Source organism: Bison bison, unplaced genomic scaffold (assembly GCF_000754665.1).
Source record: "Bison bison bison isolate TAMUID 2011002044 unplaced genomic scaffold, Bison_UMD1.0 scf7180017864464, whole genome shotgun sequence".
NCBI lineage: Eukaryota > Metazoa > Chordata > Mammalia > Artiodactyla > Bovidae > Bison > Bison bison.
In genome coordinates, this window is record NW_011495025.1 from 9,966,419 (window position 1) to 9,987,639 (window position 21,221).

At 39.7% G+C, this 21,221-nt stretch overlaps 1 protein-coding gene across 1 annotated transcript in view; it reads right to left on the minus strand.

Moving 5' to 3' along the window:
• KCNIP4 (Kv channel interacting protein 4) overlaps window positions 1-21,221 on the minus strand; it is a 1,324,407-nt gene that overhangs the window by 85,701 nt on the left and 1,217,485 nt on the right. The window contains exon 3 of the mRNA XM_010860228.1: window positions 19,197-19,321. Coding sequence (XP_010858530.1) covers window positions 19,197-19,321 — 125 coding nt within the window. The remainder of the gene's footprint in view (window positions 1-19,196; window positions 19,322-21,221) is intronic.

The following is a 21,221-nucleotide window of genomic DNA, read 5'->3' on the forward strand; positions in this document are numbered from 1 at the left end:
ATCATTTCTAATGAGGTGGATGAAACTGGAGCCTATTATACAGAGTGAAGTAAGCCAGAAAGAAGAACACCAATACAGTATACTAACACATATATATAGAATTTAGAAAGATGGTAACAATAACCCTGTGTATGAGACAGCAAAAGAGACACTGATGTATAGAACAGTCTTACAGACTCTGTTGGAGAGGGAGAGGGTGGGAAGATTTGGGAGAATGGCATTGAAACATGTATAATATCATGTATGAAACGAGTTGCCAGTTCAGGTTTGATGCATGATACTGGATGCTTGGGGCTGGTGACCTGGGACGACCCAGAGGGATGGTATGGGGAGGGAGGAGGGAGGAGGGTTCAGGATGGGGAGCACATGTATACCTGTGGTGGATTCATTTTGATATTTGGCAAAACTAATACAATATTGTAAAGTTTAAAAATAAACTAAAATTAAAAAAGAAAAAAGAAAAAAAATGTAAGATCCATCAGCTTAAATGATTCAGTAGGTGTTATTTGTACTTACGCAGTGCATTTCTGTTTGTTAAGCAAAGGTCTTTGAACAGTATTAGGTTAATGCATGGCCAAACCACTACAATATTGTAAAGTAATTACCCTCCAATTAAAATAAATAAATTAAAAAAAATGAATAGTACTAGGAAGCGGTTCAAGATGCCAATGAGCTAATCTTCTGGAGTACTATTATCTGTTCTAGTGAAATGGTCCTGTCATCTCCTCATTGGTTTTTAAAGGTGCCCTCTTATTATTTGTAGATGACATTGTTTAAAGTTTTCTTCATGATGAGTAGATGTTGCTCTGACAAAATGAAATTGACAAAAAGCTAAAACTTTAGCTGATCCGGATTCTGTCACCAAACACATTGTAATTCTGAGTCATTCTTACAAATATGCTGCCCCTTGCTTACTTCCTCTTTCACAAAATGTTAACATTTCTCTTGACGTGGCTTTGAAATGATATGACTTAATGTATGTGAAGGCATTTTAAGATAATGTTTAGTGCATGCTATATATCAAGCTTTATTAACATTAATAACATACTTCATCTGGTGACATGATTCTCTCTTTTTCCCTTAAGATATTTCAGTGATGGTTCTCAAAGTCTTTGTGGGTCATATTTGCCCCCTGATAGTTCTCCAGCTTCTCCCTTCCATTCCTAAAGTTTTCCTATTAACTTATTAATAGGAAATTAACTTCTTTAACCTATTAACTCTGATATATTTCCACCCATTTCTGTAACATGGTATTTGGTACCATATAAATTGGGTATTTTTGCAAATTAATTTTTATGGTGATTAACTTGATCAGACAAATATTAACTCTTTCCTCAAAGTTGCTGGGCTTCCCTGGTGGCACTAGTGGTAAAGAACCCACCTTCCAATGCAGGAGATGTAAGAGAGGCGGGTTTGATCCTTGGGTTGAGAAGATCCTCCGGAGGAGGGCATGGCAACCCAATCCAGTATTCTTGCCTGGAGAACCCCATGGACAGAGGAGCCTGGCAGGCTACAGTCCATAGGGTTGCACAGAGTCAGGTATGACTGAAGAGACTTAGCAGGCAAGCAAAGTTGTTAGCCTCAGCTACAATGAAGTTAAAATGTTTACAAATGGTGTTCCTAAAGTATTTTTTTGCAGACAGATCTTAGACTCAAGGTTTATTTTGTAATTAGCTTGTGAAGCATTTAAAGACAGACCATTACTTTCTTAATCTTTGTATGTCTTTGTTCCAAGCCATTTCCCAGAACCATTGAGCGAGAGAAGCACCCCTAAACTAGGTATTTGGTGAAGAAGGGGTATGTCCTGCGAAGGGCTACAGGTCTGGGGACACAAGAATACCTAGAAGGTAACTTGTGAGGGGATCCACAGTCTAGATCTCCACAGAGAGTTCACCTGAAAGGTTGGCAAAGAACCCAGAACCCAGGGATGGAGAACAGAGATACCATAACATGGTGAACAGGTTCTGAAGGGAAGAATTAGCCAAGACGAATCACTGAGGCTGAGACTGGCCCCCGGGGCCCTTTACAGAGTGCCCACAACCCTGCTCAAAGTTAAGGAGGGAGCTGTCTGAGCTGTCTTGAACATATTCATTTATTCAAGCAACACATACCTATTAAAAACCTATTCTGTCCCAGGAAAATTACTGGGTACTGAGTATAAGTGGGTGACCCAAGTGTCAGTGGTCCTGTCCTCATTAATATCCCATCTCATAGGGATTCAGAAAACAAATAAACAAGTTAATTAATTATTGAAGATGATCATAAATACTGAGAAAGGAACAAGCTGGGTGCAGTGATAGAATATATTTGGGAGTAGTGATTTGACCTACACAGACCTGTAATATATAGACAGGTAATCAGTGGAGGCAAGATTTGAGATGCTATTGGAAGCATTAGGAGGAACCATCCATACTAAATAATAGGGAAAGTGTGTTTTAGAAAATAACGTGTGAAAAGGCTGCAAGAGCAGGAAAAAATCAGAAGCTCTTTACCACAAGTGATTTTTTCCCTGCAGTAATGTTAAAAAAAGAAATGCAGCCTGTAGACAGGGATTTGGAGAGGAAAGGAGAACGCAACCAAGGGCAGGGTGTGTTTTGTGCTCCCAACTCTTCCAACCAAGCAAAGGTCCCGCCTCCACATTTCTTCCTGCAGGGATCAGAATTTGGTTATTTCTCTGGAAAGAATTTGTACTTAGGAAACTGAAAGGAGTCCAACATGGCTAAAACATAGAAAATGAGTAGTGTTGGGTAGAGATGTAGATGTAGTTGTGGGTCGGTGAACACTGTGGTCACCATCACTACTTCACTCCTGACCGCTTCCCTGGAGCTTCCCAAGTGCTTCTCTCTTACAGGGCTTGGGTGCTCGTGTCTTCATTCAATTCTCTGAGCTGCCTTAGATGCTGCCAAAGACTTCTTTTTTTACCCTTCTTCTTAGCCAGGCTAGGTTTCTGTTGCTCACCATCCAAGAGCCTTTACTGATATAGACACTTCTCTGTCTTTATCTTGTTTTCTTTCTTGCCTGCTTGGCATCATTCAACATATTTCCTACTTCCTAGAGGAGTATGGTCTCTAGGCTGATGTGATTCCATATTCTCCTGGCTTCATCCCCATATTTCTGTGCTTCTTCAATTCGTTTTTTTTTTTTTTTTTTTTTTTGCTGTCTTTGCCTTGTTCACATCCCAAGCCTGAATTCTCTATTTTCTCTTTTCAGTCATTCCCAGTGGTTAAGAGCATGGGCTCTGAAACCAAAGTGTATTGGTCCAAATTCCAGACTTGTTCATTGCTGGCTGTGTGACCCTAGGAAAGTTACTTAACCATTCTGTGCTTCAGTTTCTTTATTATATCATATATTATAAAGCTTACTTTATAGGGCTATTCAGGGAATGAAGGGAATTAATTACCTCTAAAGTACCAACCTAGATAGCATATTGAAAAGCAGAGACATTACTTCGCCAACAAAGGTCCGTCTAGTCAAGGCTATGCTTTTTTCTGTGGTCATGTATGGATGTGAGAGTTGGACTGTGAAGAAAGCTGAGCGCCGAAGAATTGATGCTTTTGAACTGTTGTGTTGGAGAAGAGTCTTGAGAGTCCCTTGGACTGCAAGGAGATCCAACCAGTCCATTCTAAAGGAGATCAGCCCTGGGATTTCTTTGGAAGGAATGATGCTAAAGCTGAAACTCCAATACTCTGGCCACCTCATGCAAAGAGTTGACTCATTGGAAAAGACTGTGATGCTGGAAGGGATTGGGGGCAGGAGGAAAAGGGGACGACAGAGGATGAGATAGCTGTATGGCATCACCAACCTGATGGACATGAGTTTGAGTGAAGTCCAGGAGATGGTGATGGACAGGGAGGCCTGGCATGATGTGGTTCATGGGGTCGCAAAGAGTCAGACATGACTGAGCGACTGAACTGAACTGAACTGAAAGTACATTGAAAAGAGTTTTTTCATCAAATGTGCTCAATACATGTTATTTTTGCTATAGTTGCTACTAATCATCTATTCTCATGACCCTATATGCTGGTGACTCTTAACTTTATATCTTCAGTCCCAACTACCAACCATAGTAATTTATAAAACTTTATGAGACAAACTAACTCTGAGCTTTTGGTCCCTGACCCACTCAACATATTTATCCCAATTTTCTGTTTCTTAGCAAATGTTTTCCATTTGTGTAAGTCTGAAAACCTGGAATCATCTGTATTGTTACTCTTTTTCTACTGGTCACTTTCAATCCATCATCAAATTATGTCATTTTTATTTTGAAAATAAAATAGTCAAACACTTTCATTTTTAACCTCCTTTACATCTGAAATACCACAATTTTCAGTCCATTTCACCATCATATTGTGTCTAGACCCCTGCAGTATCTTCCTTACTGCTTTTCTCTTCTTCATCCTTCCCCCTTGATCAAACCCTTTACTGCCAAATAGAGTGTTTTAAACACACAGGTCATGTCAGTCTCCTACTTAAACCATCAGTGGCTTCCTATCATACTCAGAAACAAATCTAGCCTACAAGACTCTATGTGACCTGCTCCATGCCCACCTGGGGATGGCCTCACCTTATGAATCCCTCTCTCCTTCAACCTCAATCATGTTAACCTCCCCTTTCTTAAGACTTTCACTCTCGCTGTTTCTTCGACTGGGGATAACTCTTTCTTTGCTCTTTTCATGAATGATCCTTTCCTTAGGGCTTACATAAAACACCTAGAGTTAGTAAAGATCTTTTGTATCAGTCAGTGGAGTAGGACAGAGAAGGCAATGGCACCCCACTCCAGTACTCTTGCCTGGAAAATCCCATGGGCAGAGGAGCCTGGTAGGCTACAGTCCATGGGGTCACAAAGAGTTGGACAGGACTGAGTGACTGGGCATGCATCCATGTATCAGTTAGTGCCCTTCATGGAAACAAAATTCAGAGAGTGAGACAGAGGGTGGATTTTAAAGTATTGGTTCATAGCATTGTGGGACTGGTAAGTCAGAAATCTACAGGCAGGCTGGTAGGCTGGAAACTCTGTTACAGTCTTGAGGCAGAATTCCTTCTTCTCTGGGACCCCTTAGATTTTGTTCTTGAGTATTTCAGTTGATTGAGTGATGCTAACCAGATTATCAACTTCCCTGGTGGCTCAGATGGTAAAGCGTCTGTCTACAATGTGGGAGACCTGGGTTCGATCCCTGGGTCGGGAAGATCCCCTGGAGAAGGAAATGGCAATCCACTCCAGTACTATTGCAAGGGTCATCCACTTTAAAGTCAACTGACTGTAGATGTTAATCACACCTACAAAAATAGCTTCACAGCAACATCTAGACTGGTGTTCGAGGAAACAATCAAGCACCTAGGCCTAATCCAGTCAACAAACAAAAATTAACCATCACACTTTCCAGGTCCCCTACGCCCACATACGAGTCTCACTCACAGAATTCTGTCTGTCTCCTTCATGAAATATACCACAATTTGCCCTTAATTATTTTTTACCTTTCTTATTAACTACATCCTTCTTACACCCAACTCTAGTGTTGAAAACAATTCTCTTTTATTCATAAATACATATCCAATATTAGCAAAGTACCTGGCATATAGTGAGTATCCAGTAAACGATCAGTGCTTCAGACATGTTTATGGAAAGTATTTACAACTGGGAGGAGCTTGAGATGAGAAGTTTTGACTCAATCTCCTAAAATTCTATGGTAGTTGGAATGTCATAAATTAAGCATAATTCATTAGAATGGGCATAGTTAAGGAAATTACTGATTCTGTCTCATTTTCTTTTGACATTCCTTTGTAGTTCTCTCAAGCTAAATTATTCAGCACAGATTTCTGAGAATATATAATCTAACACACTCAACTCAAATGTAGCATTGAAAAGACAAAGTTTGGCAATGTTTTATTTTAATGAAGATTTGAATGCCTGCCAGGATCACTGGAATAATTGCCATTTGGGTTTATATTAATGAACACATTGAAGTGGAATTGTAAAAAATGGAAAAAGATCTGACTTTATGGGGTTGGTTAACCACTAGCAACTTGCAGTGATGAATGGTGCCCTGGATTTGTTGTTAGTTTTAGCCACAAGATACTCAAAGTTGCACAGCAGGCTCTTTAAGGAACATGTACTGAATTTGAAAAAATTATTTATTGGGCTCCCAGTGATTTATTTGTATGAATTAATTAGTTCATCCAAAGAGATGAGAAGGAGTAATACTGTTAAAGTTGATCCACATAGCATCTTACCACCACTGTGTGCTTGGGTTCTGGGTCATGAAGACTGGGTTTCTTGTACAACAAATAGTATTCATAAACCCTTAGAGGAAGCAGCTCCTGAACTTGCTGTGTATTCATTTCTGATACTGTGCTAAGTGAAGTAGCAAGCCTTGACACACTCAGAAGACAATTATTATTATTTTTAAAAATTCTTGATGCCTCAAGGGATATGTGAGTTTGAGGTCAGTAGACACATGACTCCCAGACTAAAAAACTTTATCTCAGGAGGATTAATTAAACTAACTTGAGAAATCTGTAGGGTTCTCTAGAAAAATTCAGTAGAAGATTTTATTGATTTTTGCAGAGTACTGGTTGTTCCTCTCAACCAGATTCTCCCTCTATCCACATACACTGCTATCCAGGTAGAGATGATATTTCTTAGCTTCCCCTGACAGTTTATGTGGCTACTGAGCCCATGGGATGTAATGAGAGTGACATACATACACACACATATATATACACATATATCTTTTTTGTTACGTCTAACTTGGCACAATCACCTGCCCCTGTCTATGGCTCTTTCATCTTCTCTCAGGATAGTAACATGAAAATGACCTAGTTTACACAATGCAGATGCGGCCAGTAGCCCAGCCAAGGGATGCAGGGTAATGTGCTGGAAGGAACCTGGATCCTTGAATGTCCTGATGAAAGAAAATTTCCCCATCAGCCTGGACCAGCCCTCCTGTGACTTGAGAGAAAAATAAAATTTGATCTTTTGTTATGGGAAAAAATCTATAAGATTTTGGAAGTGTTTCTAGGAAATATTTGCTTTCTATGAGAGTTGTTCTTATGCAAGTTGTTTTTTAAAATTACGTGCATCTCTAGGTTGCATTTTATGTTTAAAACATTGCAGTTTATGTTACATCTTTTGATTTTTCACAAAATCTCAGTCAGGATGTCATTAGGAGAAATACTATGTCAGTTTCTCCAATAATTCAAAACAGAGTGAAATCAAACAAAAACAAAGTGCACTCTTTCCCAGTGCGTCCTCAGGGCAAGGTGCGGGCAAAGACATCTTACGGAAGAGCTTCTAGACAGTACCATGATTCAGAGAGACAGCAGGAGGACGGTGTTGCTAATGATAATAATAATGATGGGAGTAATGATCATAAACCTGCTTTTGGATTGTCATCACGTGACAGGTTCTGTCTCTGTGTTTTACTTCCATTATCTTTGCAAAACATCTGTGAAACGATGTTTCTCCAGTTTTGCAGATGACATAAGTGAAGCCCAGAGAGGTCAAGTCTCTTGCCCAGTGGCAACCAGAACTGGCAACCAGAACTAGTCACATTGACATTTTACTCCAGAATACGTGCAGTTTTGTGCAGAGATGAGTTACCTCTGCAGGACTGAGAGTGCTGTCCTTAAGAGAACTTTGCTTGCAAGGTTGACCAGGAGACTGGGAGCCCATATGGTCATGCAGGTGAAAGATGGCAGCTGTGTGTGTGTGAAGAAGCAACCGTGTAGAAGAGAAGGAAGGGGTAGATATGAGATATGAAGACTGGACAACTGACTGAACGTGGAGATGAATCAGAGTCAGGAGCTTCTAAGGGAAGAGTTCAGGAAGATATTTGAGTTTCTAGGTGACCAGACCAATGGAGAGAACATTTATTGAGAAAAGATAGGTTTAGGAGGCAAAGATCAGTTAAATATCATGCATATGTATTTCACTTAATGAAAGCAAAAACTATTATTTAGATATTATATAGATGATACAGAATGAATTTTATCTGTGATTAAGGTCTAATACTTTAATTCCAAAATCAATTTCTGAGTGGTACCATGAGCCAGATGCCTGGAATTATGAGTGGAGAATATTGAGGTGCATCAAGCTCAGGACATGGTCTTTAGGAAGCTCACAGATTAAACAGAAATAAGAGTCTTAAGTCTCTACTTTTTATTTCTTTTTTTTCTCGAGTTCTAACTTCTGTTTGTTTATTCGTTTGTTTTGTTTTGTTTGTTTGTTACTTTCATAGAGGGAGAGGGGGAATGCTGGGTAGAGTTGTTATGGCTCTTCAAGGGTGAATCCCTCTTTGAAACAAGGATGGAATATCATGCAATCCATAAACTGCTGCCTTCCCTATGGGGACTCCCAAACAAACAAAGAGGAGCCTGAGAGTTGGAAAGTCAACCCACTAGACTGAAGTGTCCCCAAACAGGGAACTTCTGGTCAACATGGATATAATGGTTACTTGAAAGTAAAATTAAGTGTTCATGATTAATTATTCATTGTCAGCTAAAAGTAATTAATCTTTAGGATATATGTCAAAAGAATCTACCCCTGCTTCTGCCACACCCACATAAATACACGCCTATAAAAATTACCTAGAAGAATAAAGAAGAAAATTAATAGTTACCCCAGCAAGGTGGAATGGAGAGCTGATTGTAGATAGGACAGTTACATATTTCAATTTACACCCTGTTTGCATGGCATCTTATTAGGTTAAGATAGAAAAGAAACAAACCAGGAAGCATTCAGTTGCCCAAGTATATATGTCACATAAATGCATGTTTAATGCAATATATTTGATATCACAGGTCTACCTTATGAATTTTAGTTACCCTAGTACTTAGAAGAATGAGAGGAAAATACTAAAGGACTTTAATGTCTATTTTTCACATTCTAAATGAAAGGGATTATGCAGAACATTTCTCATTATCTTCTCATTTATATCAGTATTAATGTCCTGAATCTTCAAATTAAAATTTGATGCCCTGAGAGGCTATCTGCTCATGGTGAGAAATGGCAGTTGAAAGGTTTGAGCCCAGAAGAGCACATGGACCATGCCAGATTTGGGAGTCAGAAGGACAGCCATGTTTATCTGCTCAGACCTGTAGACAACCTTCTCCTCAGACAGCCCTGCTTCTTGGAAGTCTGACAGGAAACTCTGCTAGGGCATAGAAAATAACATTTTCACTGTTCTTATACCTTGAATCTAAAGTACATGAGTAATACTTTGCACTTAAGGAAGAGTTTTATCTCACTCTTTCAAGAGCTGTACAAAACCAATTATTACCCACCTCCCTTCATGATTGGAAGGGAAGATCTTAATCCCTAATTTGCTGACAGGGAAACAGAAGCTGCCAGGGATGAAGCGATTTGCTGAAGGTCACACAATCAGTCTATAAAAGCCTTAAGACTAACTCTGAGGGCTTGTAACAAAAGAGAAATTGCCTCATACAATTAGCAGCTTATTTTTCTACCCTAATCACCTGATTCCACTCTTTTCCAGGCATGTACAAAACTCCCAGCTTCTCCCTCTCCACCATAAATGGGATTTAGAGCTTTTAATGTTCACGTTCTTTGTAAAAAATGTAGATCTCTATAATTTCACCCTCAGTTCCCTTAATCTATTTTTAAAGTGCAGAAGTTCTCAAATCCTTCGAGAAGGGTGGGGATGCCCCATCAAAGAATTCTCCTCTCCTGCTGGTTCATTTGGCTATTACATCAAATCTTTTGTAGAAATCAGGAGGAAAGGCTAGTGCTACTTTTGGGAAAATACGTAAGATGTCTGGATTGCAGGCATAATATTGAGGGTGGGATTAACTGTGCTTGAAAGTTACTTCAGACTGAATTTAGCCATTTTAACCCATAAGCGGTTCCTCTTTCCTCACAAACACCACTGTGATGGACACCATGCAAGTGTGACTCCCTACAAATCATGCCCTTTTTTATCCCTTTGCCTTGAGTTTTGGGATTTGCAAGGGTGATGGGAGATGTTAGGTCCCTGATTATGTTACTTTAAATAAGACTCTGATTTAGTAGAGTAGAGAGACTCTCTTACTGGCTTTGAAGAAGTTAGCTTTCATGTTATGAAAAAGTCTCTGATAGGGCCATTGGTAAGGGACTACAGACAGCTGCTAGGACAGTGGTCCCTAACCTTTTTGGCATCAGGGACTGGTTTTACAGAAGACGATTTTCCCACAGACCAGGGTGGGGGGGATGGTTTCAGGATGATTCTCAAAAGAGGTGAGTAACCTAGATCCCTTGCATGTGAAATTCATAGCACGGTTTGAGCTCCTATGAATTTCACATTACTCAGGCAGTAATGTGAGTGAGTGATGGGAAGTGGCTGTAAATACACATGGAACTTCATTCACCTGCCTCCGGCTGTTTAGTCCAGATCCTAACAGGCCATGGACTGGTACCATTCCGTGGCCCAGGGTCACGGACCCCTGCACTAGGAGATGAGTGGTCCCAGGTTGACAGCTAGCACAAGAGTGAGGACCTCAGAAATACAATCACAAGGAAACAAACTCTGCCAACAACCATATGAGCTTAGATGAAGGCTCTTAAATCCAGAAAGAACCGTAGCTTTACCAATAATTGAATTATAGCCTTATGAGGTCCCAAGCAGAGGACCCAATTAAGTCATTTTTGGACTCCTGACCTTCAAAACTGTGACATAATGAATGTGCATTTCTTTAAGTCACTAAATGTGTGATAATTTATTACACACAGTAGAAAACTAATATAGACATCTTGTACTTTTAGACATAAAGAGTATTAACACAACATTTTTAGGGAAGAATGACATTTACAAGTATTAAAGTGATACCTCAAAGATGTATTTGAATTTAAAAGATACTTTGACCTATTAAAATTCAAAATAGAGAAAAGGAAGCAGGGAAAGACTTGGAACAGGAAGTAGCCAGGTGTCCAAAACATATTAAGTCTAACTAGTTGCAAATATCTTTCATCCTGTGCCTTGAAAAATGGGAAGAATATGCTGTAAATTATTAATTAATGAGAGGAAATGTCCAAAAGTCATAGCCATATGAAAAATTAATGCTCAGAACACCATTCATTATCACCTAGTGCTGACTGAAATTATGCTTGATTTTGAAAGAGAACAGCAAAGCAAGTTTATGAGTTATGTATATAGATTCTTGTATGACCTTCTAGGTCAGTTTTTTTCAAATGCAACTTTCTGTTAGCAGTCTATTAAAATGGGATCTTTTAAAAATTAAGACTTTAAAAAAAAGATTAGTAAGCATCAGCCGAGATTTAACTGAATCAGAGTCATCTGAGGTAAGACCACTTACACACACCATCCCACACACCAAAGGCTTAAGATTCCAAGTAGTCATTTTAACTACTAATATTTGCCATTATTGGGCTCATCACAAAGAGGTCAATTCAGTGTGTGATAGAAGCAACTTTATGGCTACAATCTTATATATCTTGTTCAGTGGTTCTCAAACTTGGCTGCACATTATAATTACCTGGAGAGCTTTATAAATCCTGATGCTCAAGCTTCTTCTGGGAGCAATTATATCAGAATCACCAAGCATAGTACCAGTTATTTGTAGTTTTTAAAGTTCCCTAGATAATTGTAACATGAAATTGCTGATGTGTAGCTAACACCTTGCATCTTTCCACATACTTTTTAATATATAATTATGTAGCTCAAAACCCAAAACCCTGGTGGGGGATATTTGGGTCAACCATGACTGCCCCACTTTGATGGAACATAAAACTGAAGTTGACTGTTTAGGGCCACACTATAATAATTCTTTTTTGCTGAACTTCATGTTTACTATCTTAATTTATTTAAAAAACCCTCCAAAACATCAAAACAAGGCAAAGTCCATGTAATGAAGTTACATTATCCTGATTTGTAGAGACGAGGACAGAGAGACCACTCATTCGAAGGGATGTCCCTAGACAAATCAGATATGGACCTGAGTCTGAGTGACACCAATGTTTCTGATGTTTGAACTGTACTTGTGAATCTCAATGTATGGTCCCCAGACCAGCAGCATCAGCATTGCTTTGAAACATATGAGAAAGGCAAATTCTCCACTCCAATCTCAGACCAACTAAATCAGAATCTTTTGAACTGGGGTCCAGCAATCTGTTTTAATAAATCCTTTATGTGATTCCTGGCACAGTAAAGACTGAGAAGCACTGTACTGTATTCTTCATTTCTGTCAGTAGCCTGCTTTTGAAGACCCAGTTTAGCATGTGGTAAGAGAAATTAAAATGTGGGGATAAGATATGGTGAGGGGCTAAGGAATTCTCTCTCACTATCTTCTTTTACTCCCATTTCCCACTTAAGTTAACAATATATTTTGGAGAAATGCTATCAGATATATAGGACTGGGAAAAGGCTGGGCGGGGGGCACTCGCGATGTTTACTTTCAGGGATGTTCAACTACTTTCATATAAATACAGCTGTTTTAAGATGTTGATGAATAGTTTATCCTTTTAATCAAAATATAAGAGTTTTAAAAGGTTTCATTAAAAGTGAGTATCTTGGGTCTTTACCCTTCTATTCTACACACACTGAGGATGGCATGCTGACCCCCTCAACACCAGGCTCCTAGCCTGGACTGAGGATCATTAGCACTGCATTGGCATCCTGCTGGTGAGAGCCTGATTCTAAGATAGAATGTGTGAGAGCGAGGGGTAGAGATAGGGACAGACATGCAGACAGAGGGAGACATCTATCTTTAGGACTGACCAGGCGAAGCCCATTCCTCACCATCTGATCCCAGCCTAGGCTGGCTGGCTCTCATCACACTTGTTTGCACCATTGTCTTCAGTCTGGGTCCCCGCCCACCCCACCATGAGTTCCTCGAGGACCCTTTTCCCTCATGAAATGTTCCTGTGGGCACGAAGTCTGGAAAGCACTGGTCTGGGAGTCTGGTGCCCCACAGGTGCTCAGAACATGTTTACCATCTTATGAGTGATGATAAGGTTGAAGACAGCATGGTCTCAGGGTAAGTTGAGATAATCTGCTATGAAGAACAGTACACAAAGGTACCAGTAGCTGCAGAAGGACTTGTGGTAAGACTGTATATTTCTGCCTCCCAACTCCACATATTGCTGAACTGTGAACTGTGAACTGTGAACTGGAACTGTGAACTTCCAGTTGTTCAAGCTGGTTTTAGAAAAGGCAGAGGCACCAGAGATCAAACTGCCAACATCTGCTGGATCATCGAAAAAGCAAGAGAGTTCCAGAAAAACATCTGTTTCTGCTTTATTACCAAAGACTTTTATGCCAAAGCCTTTGACTGTGTGGATCACAATAAACTGGAAAATTCTGAAAGAGATGGGAATACCAGACCACCTGACCTGCCTCCTGAGAAACCTATATACAGGTCAGGAAGCAACAGTTAGAACTGGGCATGGAACAACAGACTGGTTCCAAATAGGAAAAGGAGTACATCAAGGCTGTATATTGTCACCCTGCTTATTTCACTTCTACATCATGAATGTACATCATGAGAAACGCTGGCCTGGAAGAAGCACAAGCTGGAATCAAGATTGTTGGGAGGAATATCAATAATCTCAGATATGCAGATGACACCACCCTTATGGCAGAAAGTGAAGAGGAACTAAAAAGCCTCTTGATGAAGGTGAAAGAGGAGAGTGAAAATGTTTGCTTAAAGCTCAACATTCAGAAAACGAAGAGCATGGCATCTGGTCCCATCACCTCATGGGAAATAAATGGGGAAACAGTGGAAACAGTGTCAGACTTTATTTTTGGGGGCTCTAAAATCACTGCAGATGGTGATTGCAGCCATGAAATTAAAAGACGCTTACTCCTTGGTAGGAAAGTTATGACCAACCTAGATAGCATATTAAAAAGCAGAGACATTACTTTGCTAACAAAGGTTTGTCTAGTCAAGGCTATGGTTTTTCCAGTGGTCATGTATGGATGTGAGAGTTGGACTGTGAAGAAAGCTGAGTGCCGAAGAATTGATGCTTTTAAACTGTGGTGTTGGAGAAGACTCTTGAGAGTCCCTTGAACTGCAAGGAGATCCAACCAGTCCATTCTAAAGGAGATCAGTCCTGGCTGTTCTTTGGAAGGAATGGTGCTAAAGCTGAAACTCCAGTACTTTGGCCACCTCATGCAAAGAGTTAACTCATTGGAAAAGACTCTCATGCTGGGAGGGATTGGGGGCAGGAGGAGAAGGGGACGACAGAGGATGAGATGGCTGGATGGCATCACTGACTCAATGGACGTGAGTCTGAGTGAACTCCAGGAGTTGGTGATGGACAGGGAGGCCTGGAGTGCTGCAATTTATGGGGTCGCAAAGAGTCGATACAACTGAGTGACTGAACTGAACTCCACACTGGAGAATGTTCTAATATAGAAGGAGTAGCTGATGGTTCAGGGGAGAGGAGTGAAAATTGCAGGAGCAAAGTCCCTGAGAAAGTTTTAATAAAAGGCACGAGATCCTGAACAGACGTGAGGGACTGAGTGCTGTTAGGATCATGTATGCAGAAGGGATGTTAAAGAATGCCTGGTCAAAGACAGGTAGATTAGGCTTGGAAAGTTCTGAGATGTCTAACCTGATTACTTGCAACTTCCTCATGAATTATTGCAGGTTGCTCATTAGAATGCAGGAAGTTTGCTAGTGATTGTGGAGGAGTAATGTAGTAGAATAGGTAGGATGACAGTAAAAGTTGGAAGCAATTCTTTCATAGTCCTAAACTTAAGATAAATAATTTAGTATGATCACTTCATGACAAATAGATGGAGAAATAATGGAAACAGTAAGAGACTTTATTTTCTTGGGCTCCAAAATCACTGCTGATGGTGACTGCAGCCATGAAATTAAAAGACACTTGCTCCTGGGAAGAAAATCTATGACAAACCTAGACAGCCTATTAAAAAGCAGAGACATACTTTGCTAACAAAGATTTGTATAGTCAAGGCTATAGTTTTTCCAGTAGTGGTGTACAGATGTGAGAGTTGGACCATAAAGAAAGCTGAGCAATGAAGAAATGATGCCTTCAGACTGTGGTGTTGGAGAAGACTCTTGAGAGTCCCTTGGACTGCAAGGAGATCCAACCAGTCTATCCTAAAGGAAATCAATTCCAAATATTCATTGGAAGGACTGATTCTGAAGCTGAAGCTCCAAGTACTTTGGCCACCTGATGCAAAGAGATGACTCACTGGAAGACCCTGATGTTGGGAAAGATTGAAGTCAGGAGGAGAAGGGGATGACAGAAGATGAGATGGTTGGATGGCATCACTGACTCAGTGGACATGAATTTGAGCAAACTCCAGGAGACAGTGAAGGACAGGGAAGCTTAGTGTGCTGCAGTCCATGGGATGGCAAAGAGTCAGACACGACTGAGCGACTTGACAACAACAACCTAGGGTTGGACAACTTCCTGGGCTATGGGTTGTTGCAGGAATAGAACTTTGACTTACTTTCCTGTGTTATCACGCAAGTAATACAGTTATCATCCCTCCACATGACATGCCTACATTTGCAGGACTCATCATTTCCAGAGAAGCTTTGGGATTATTGGAATATTTGACATGGAGCTAAATGTTATGCAATTAATTTATTTACTTATATCAATTTTAACAGCTTTATTGGAATATAATTTACAAATCATACAATAGACTCCTTGAATATGAATATGCCAGTGATATTTAGTATATTCACAAAAGTGTGGCCACCATCAACACAACTTAAGAATTCTTAAGACTGTTTTAATCATCCAAATGAGAAACCCTGCTGCCACACCCCTACAAATGCACTGTCTGTCAATCTTTTCTCAGCATTTTACATAAATGCAATCATACTTTATATTGTTCTTTATGACTGGCTTATTTGACTTAAAAAATATTTTAAAGGCTCATCCATGATGTATTTCATTTTTTATTATTGTTGAAAAAATTTGTATGAATGTAGCATATTTATTTATTCAGTTTTCAGTTCATAAATATTTCTATTTTTTGCACTTATTGGCAATTATGATTAATGCTACAGTGAACATCATATACAAGTTTTTTTTGAGTATACATAAGTTTTTATTTCTTTGGGAGTATATACCTAGGAGAGGAATTTCTGGGTCATATGGTCACTCTTATTTAACTTCTGAGAACCTGCCATATTGTTTTAGAAAGCAGCTGTACCATTTTATACTCCAGCCAGCATTGTATCTGGCTTCCGACTTCTCCACACTTGTTTTTATCTGTTTTATTGTAGACATCCCAGCGAGTATATAGTGGTATCTAATTGTGACTTTGATTTTCATTTTTTGAAACTAATTATGTTCAGCACCTTCTCATGTGCTCATTGGCTATTTGTATATCTTCTTAGGAGAAAGGTCTATTCAAGTCCTTTGCCCATTTTTAAATTGTGTTTCTTGATTTTGGATTGAGTTGTAAGATTTCTTTATATAGTATGGATACATATTCCTTATTATGTATATGATTTACAAATATTTTCTCCCATACTATAGGTTGTCTCTTCAAAAAAAGAATGAATATCTCAATTAGTGACATGGAAATGACTTTTTGATCTTAAGGACTTGAGATAATTGGTGTTCAGGAACCCAGTGGTTAATTTCCTTTCTCTGATGCTAAGCTGGTTCAGATTGCTGTCATTCTGTAAAATAAGAGTGTGCTGCTTTAGGGCCTCTCTTGCTGTATATTAGACCACATTTGAGTTGTACTCTGACTATAAGAAAATGAATGAAAATTAAAGGGTCACTCTTCTTTTATTTATCAGAGACATTGATTAGTAATATTTTGAGCAAACTATGAAGCCCATTCATTTAAAGAACTATAAAATATGCTTTGGGCACATTCAGATCTTTTGGATATTTTTCTCATGGGATGGAGTAAGGGAACAAAAAGATAATGAAGAAAGAATAGAAAAATTAAAGACTGGAAGGAAGGGGAAGAAGTGAAAATAAGGAGACAAGAATTGACATGAAGAAGAGATAAAGGAACTAAAAGAAGAAGGAGAGATTGGAAGAATGAAGAAATAGAGAAGGGATCAGGAGGATAGGAAAAGGAGATGAAAAGAGGTCAGGAAAAGAGAGGGAAGGGGAGCAAAGAAAAAGAAGACAGGCAGGCAAAGAAAAAAATAAAACAAAGCAATGAAACAATGCAGACTTCAGAGCCTGGCCAATTTTTCACGAAGGGCCACTTGTAGAGGATAGACTGCAGAGATGCTGGCTCCGAAGGTTGATGATGGCAGTAATCGTGATTCCAATTTGCAACAAATGGTATGAAGGGCAGCGGGACCCCAAGTGGAGAGCCCTACACTGAAGGCAGTGAAGTGATAACACAGAAGTAGTGGAGGAATGCAGGGATGCTGAGAGGTTAGTTCTCTACTTGACAACCATTTTGCATCTGATTCGTATTCCACTGTTGCAAAGAAAAAGAAAAAAAAGCTTATTTATCACAAGATCTCTCATCTGGAACAAGGAAGTTTGGATGTTCACAGGAATGCCTTTAAAGTTTTATTCTGTGATGAGCTTTAACTTAGCATTTACTTTTATCCAAGACTTGGTCGTTTTCACCTCTTCTCTTCCTCGTCCTCACCACTCAGTGGGTTGCTGCTGTCAGTGGTCAGTGCAACTGACTCATATCAACTTCTTCCTCTCTCTGGTGTGGCTTCCCTGGTGGCTTAGACAGTAAAACGTCTTTCTGCAATGCTGGAGACCTGGGTTCGATCCCTGGGTTGGGAAGATCCCGTGGAGAAGGAAAGGGCAACCCACTTCAGTACTCTTGCCTGGAAAATCCCATGGACAGAGGCGCCTGGTAGGCTACAGTCCATGGGGTTCCAAAGAGTCAGACACGACTGAGAGACTTTAATTCTTGAGCCTAATTTTCAAAGCCCCTTTCTCTTTATACCTATTTATTTGTGTGCATCATCTTGATAGATTATATATTACAATGTATAATATAAGTCCTGCTTGTGTGGGGTAAGCACCTAGTTCCATTGTATCCTCTTCCTCACCACCCTAGTCAGTCCCCACAAAGGCTGTCAGAAGAACTGCATTTCAGAGAAGCAGTGGAAGGAAACATTTAGGAAGCACAGGCAAGGAGAGTGGTGAGGAACGGAAATGGGATAAAGAGTCCATGGATTCAGAGAGAATAATGGTGGAAAGTTGCATGCAATATGCATGTTGGATCCTGATAAAAATATTCTGAAAAGGCAACTAGTTTTACAAATTCTCCAGGTAAATTTTTGTATGGATACTGTAGAAGAGGCAGGGTTTTTCATCTGCATGAGGTTGGACAGAGAGAGCATTGAGATGGACAGATTGAAAGAGGCTGGCATCATCAGAAATCATTGGACACTATAGATTCCTACAGACCATGGAATGGGGACTGTAAGGGAGATGTGAGGAGGAATCAAGGCAATTTCATCTAGTTCCCAAGGGGCACCTGTAGCATGTGTAACTATGGTTTACATACGTGTAAGAGTGGAATACCTGTTGGGCTGCATATGCCATTTAATATAAGACCATTTACTACTTTGCAGGATGAATTACTTTCAAATAATTTCTTGACAGCAAGTGTTCTCTCCCTATTCATAACCAGCAGTATTTATCTTAATGCTAAGCACATAGCCAGGCATCCCTAAGACTGTGTGCTTGGCAGATTGCCCAGTCCACTTCTTGACTCTCACCCTTGCCCTTTGGTGTGCAAGGAAAATCACACCTCTTGAAGATGTTCCACTCAGGAGGGAGCATGATAGATCCACCTGGATCATAGAGAACCAGAAACAGGGACCTACCGACACCTGTGGTCCAGAGCCATGGTTAACATGGTCTTTCAGAAACTATCAAACTTATCATGACTTTTCTCCAATGCCAGGAACAGAGTTTTTTGATGGGCCCCAATCTACACACAACTAAACTTATAGATGTTAGAGCTTGTTGAAATTATGGCAATATAACTGAAAGGGAAAAAGAAAATCCTAACTAGGAATTGAATTGAGTAAACCTTTCTTCTGTACTCATCCTTGTTTGATTGTATGAGAGATAGTGTACCAAAGTGAATCAAAGGCCAAATGGACATCAACAATTTTCATATGTAGAAAAGATTGATAAGAAGTTTACATATGCTGAGATATCACAGAACTGCACATTTTCTACTTTTCCCTCTCATTTCTCAATGATCCTCTGAGAACTGTGTGAAAGCAGTCAGAAAGAAAGTTCTTACATTCTTAAATCCTCTGTAAAGAATCTGGAGCTCCTTCTTGGTAAATTTGCTCTGGGCTTCCAGAAGCTCGAGAGCCTCGGGCCGATGCCTGACGGTGGCCATTTCCAGTTCATCTTCCACGCTGTCTGTGGAGGAAAACCAAAGTCTTAAGAACAGTCGCTGCTCACCAATGGGTATTCACAAAATCAGGAAAATGGAATGAAATGCTTACTGGATGCTTGTGACACTTCCACAGGAAGGATTCTCACACTGCCAATAAAGGTCTTTATATTTCCCAGGATATACAGTATTAAGCTAATTCTACAGAATAGTTTTTCAAACTTTCTAGTCATTAAATATCACAATATGAACATTTTTACAATATAGATTGAAAAGTGTAAAAATTATGAACAATCTTAAAACCTCAAAACACATTTGAGGTTTTTAATATATATATATATACACACACACATATATATAGACTTATATATAGATACATATATACACACTCTTGTGACCCCATGAGCTGTAGCCCACCAGGTTCCTCTGTCTGTGGGATTGCTCAGGCAAGAATACTGGAGTGGTTGTCATTTCCTTTTCCAGAGGATCGTCCTGACCCAGGGATTGAACCTGGATCTCCGACAATGCAGGCAGGTTTTTTTAACCAACTGAGCCACCAGGGAAGCCCTATATATACTAAGTACTAGTGATAAAAATGGAATTTTGTTTAAAAACAGTCAGTACCACACTTGTATCATGCAACTATGAGGCAGGACTCCACTAATACACTCTGAAGATTCCATTAAAATCAAGTATTTTGCCAGGGGCTACAAATAGGTCAATCAGATTAGGTGCTGAATTGAGTAAAGGACTCCACTGCTGGTTTGACTGGCATAAACCCAGCCTTCACATGGGATGGACTGGAGCCAAGGGGAGCTTTTGGCTATACCGCACTGTGCAGCCAAGGGAATCCATACTTATGGATAAATGCTAAAATATTGTACTTTGCTTTGTGAAATATATATACATATAATTTCCCAAAGATTCTCTACACAAAAAAAGAATTTTGTGTCCATGTAAACTTGGGAGATTCTGTAAAGTTTAATGCTGTTTCAGAGCAAAGCACTGGAGAATTTTCAACAAAGAGTTCTATTTAACTTCGTTTAACCCATTGACCCCAAAGAGTATTTGTCCATTGAACCCCTTCTCTCCACAAGGAACCTCTGCTAAAATCTTCATATGGAATTAAGGAATAAGTGAATCAAGAAACAAATTATGCTGCCACTAAAGTTTCCCTTCCTCTGGAAAACTTTGAACCTTAGCTGCCTTCTGGAAAATTATTTCTCAAACTGAGGTTAGTGGACAGTTGGTGGATCTTGAATGTCTTGTTTGGAATTACAATGTTCTCTATGCATTTTTCTGAGAAACATAGACTGGGCAAAAATAGAGGAAATTTTAATTAGATTTTCTGAGCAGTCTCTCAATCATAGCATAACCTCCTCTGGACCCAATGACCCTTCCATTGGAAAGAAACAAGACAGAACATTAACTTCTCAACCTTTGCAACCACACAGCAAGCTGAACCACACTATCAACCTGGTTTCTCCCTCCAGCTGATGCAGATTTACAGATGTGCTGAGACTGAGACAAAAGACCCAGAGGATCAGTGTAAGTGCACTAAGTGTGATGATGAGCATCACATGCAGTATTCAAAGCATCACACTTGAAGAGTCTGCCTGCGGACTCTCCTTTACTTAGCTGACTGGTACCTCACTTCTTAATGACTCCTACTTGCCAAAGGGCTGTTTTTATTTCTAGAAGGCTGACAAGCTCTAAAAACATGCCTGAAATCATCAGCAATCACCAGCATATGAGAAGTTATAGCAGCAGCACAACCTAACCTAATCAAGACTCAGATTCCTGGAGGCAAACTCTGCAGTGAGCACAACATGACTCCAGAAAGGACTGGAAAATTCACAGTGTGACTCAGCTACTGTTTAAAAGCATGTGCTTTGGTTTTTTTTTTTTTTTTTTAAACTCACTTTC